At 33.5% G+C, this 2,793-nt stretch overlaps 1 protein-coding gene across 1 annotated transcript in view; it reads right to left on the bottom strand.

Annotated features, from left to right (window-relative positions):
* Positions 1–2,793, bottom strand: part of LOC119585537 (endothelin-converting enzyme homolog) — a 50,671-nt gene continuing 47,878 nt past the window's right edge. Inside the window, exons 12-17 of the mRNA XM_037934161.1 lie at positions 1,825–2,029; positions 1,485–1,615; positions 1,123–1,270; positions 1,028–1,047; positions 758–897; positions 1–263 (exon numbers count right to left, since the gene is read on the bottom strand). Coding sequence (XP_037790089.1) covers positions 87–263; positions 758–897; positions 1,028–1,047; positions 1,123–1,270; positions 1,485–1,615; positions 1,825–2,029 — 821 coding nt within the window. The 3' untranslated portion in view covers positions 1–86. The remainder of the gene's footprint in view (positions 264–757; positions 898–1,027; positions 1,048–1,122; positions 1,271–1,484; positions 1,616–1,824; positions 2,030–2,793) is intronic.

The following is a 2,793-nucleotide window of genomic DNA, read 5'->3' as shown; positions in this document are numbered from 1 at the left end:
TGAGAAAAAGCCAAGTAAGGTCGCTTACACGGGTGCATTTTCTCAAACAGTAAAACCTAAAAGAAGATATACATAGAAAATATCATTTACCAAATGGAACATTTCTTTTTTGGATTCATTTTTGCATTCTCCTTGCACTTAAAGACTTCTGCAAAATCTGGAGAGTTGCTTAAAGACCCATAGACCCTAAACTCCCCCGGGACGTGGGAGTCTTTCATGATCTCCAGATGAGCCGCCTCCTTCGTGATGGCAGAGCACCAAACCTGTTGAAAGAGGCAGTCGACTGATAACCTGAATAGCGTGATGATCTGCCTTACAGCATATATTCCTCTCCATTGTACATTAACCCGAATGTTGCTGCTTACGAACAGAAACAATAGTGAATATTAACTGAATCATTCAGGTAGCTTAAAGCAATGCTGAGTGGTACTACTCGGTCATTCCCTAAACACCCTTTCTCATTGAAATCAGGAAATCAACACTTTTAATGCATAGCTGCTGTAATGTATACATAATGTATAGCATATACTGTTCATTTTATTTAGATACACTTATTTAGTTATTCTTTTAGTAAATACCACCAATGTGACTTATCCAAATCTCAAATAATAAAGTGGAGCAAATGATGTTTGTTTTACTTAAGACACATGCATTGCGTTATTCATTTAATCCATATCACCAATGTGACTTATCAAAATCTCCAATAAGGATATATAAAAGTATGCTAGTAACATACAATACAACTCATGATACAAACCTGAGCAAAACCTAGGAAAAACAGTTGATTGTGGGTGAGATGAATACCGGGCAATGGAGCCTCACTGCCATTTTCCTCCACCCACTGCTGGTATGCATGGTAGCTAGCTTTCAGCCCTGCATTGTCTGCTATATTTTCACCTAAATCAAATAAATTTAGATATCAACCACTCATACTACTGATATTCTCAAATCCTAACAGTGCACAGACAAGAAATTGTCCTTTACGCCAAAAAGTTATTTTCATTTTCAAAGCCTATTATAATATTACGTATATGATAAGAAGTTGTTCTATATGCCAAGTGTTCTCTTAACTTGTAAAGTTTATCATAGCAGTATACTCATAAAAAAAAAAAATGGTTCTACCTAGTGTCAAGTTTCCCATTGAGGTGTTCTCCACGAAGTTCATACTGAGAATACTGATTCACCATGCAGTGTGTCAAATTTTCAAATTTTTTTGTTGTTTCTTCATGCCACCACTTATCCAAATTTCCATTTTTATCATACTTCCTTCCTAAAAATAAGTAAAGGAAATACTTTTCACATATATATATTTAACAAAATATAATAATACAAAAATTAACCTATCTGCATTTCTTTATATCTTTCATTGTGCTAAAATGAAGTATACATAAAATTTTATTTGAAACAATATTTCCAGGTCATGCAAAAAGCCAAATTTAATTCCAAAAATATCCAACCCTTTGAAATATATGAAAACCATATACCTTGATCATCAAAAGCATGTGCTAGTTCATGGCCCATGACGACTCCAACTGCACCATAGTTAAGTGATTTAGAGTTATTGTGGTCAAAAATTGGGGCTTGTAATATCCCAGCTGGAAACACAATGTCATTCCTGTAAATAATAAAAAGTATAAATAAATAGTACACGTTTCTATGAACCACCAGTGTCATGTCATGATGTCCACAGTACACACCACAGTCCAAACCATTTTAATGGGATTCTTTCAACTTTTGCATTCATGTAATTTAATTTTCACAAGGAAATTATATATTTACTCGTATTACAAGTTACTTCAGCCTTTTGTTCTGGATAATACATACCTTGTTGGAGAGTAATAGGCATTAACTGTTGGTGGCGACATATCCCAGCGAGTCTTATTAACTGGTTTAAATAGACGCTTCAGGTTTTCTCGGATGTTGAAGTTATTTACACGAACATTATTTTGAAAGAAATCATTCTCCATTATTTTCAGATTTTCATATTTATCTTCCAGTTCTGTTGGGTTCAGAATGTACTCTGGATAACCTGCAAAAATAAATCTTGTTTTACTGAAGAGTAGACATTTCCTCTGTCTTTACCACTACTTTTATATATTCCTGTAAAATCCACTCAGATCATTCACAAGGCCTTCCCTGGAAAAGACCCCTGAAAATATAAGTACAGAGTTGCAAGGCAGATTCTACAACATGATAAGAGTAAAATCACTGTAATATATACAAGAGATATCAAATTCAAAACTATTTGAAAGATAATTTTCATTTCAGCTTTCATCTTAAGAGCCAAAATAGGTACAAATCTTCCAAGTATTATAGTGTTCAAAACTATAAGAGTGAACTACTGGTAACAAAGTACTACTTTGCATTAGGCCTAGGCTGCTAGTTTATTTCATAATTTTATCTTAGATTTAAAACATTAGAGATCTACCTTGTCATGACATCATATACCTGTTGAACAAAACCAACCCCGCCAACATCATTTTACATTCCACTAACTGTTCTAGAAGTATTTCTAATTTCACATGCTAATAATTCTTCTTGTCACCGTCCGTTTAGGATCATCTTAAGGCCATATTTAGCCTTCAAACCATGAGTTCGATATCTCAGATATATGTTAAAGGTTTTGATGTATTTATTATGAATGTGAGAGTTGTGCCCGACAAGATAAAGAGTATATAAGTTTTAATTAAACTATCTCAGAATAAGTTAATCATCCTAAAAATCTTCCATGAACATGAAATTCAGTTAGGTCTTCTTGATATGTCAAACTGATACAAATACTGATAACTTTCA

The sequence above is a fragment of the Penaeus monodon genome, chromosome 20, assembly GCF_015228065.2.
Source record: "Penaeus monodon isolate SGIC_2016 chromosome 20, NSTDA_Pmon_1, whole genome shotgun sequence".
NCBI lineage: Eukaryota > Metazoa > Arthropoda > Malacostraca > Decapoda > Penaeidae > Penaeus > Penaeus monodon.
This window is presented reverse-complemented; position numbering and strand designations above follow the sequence as displayed.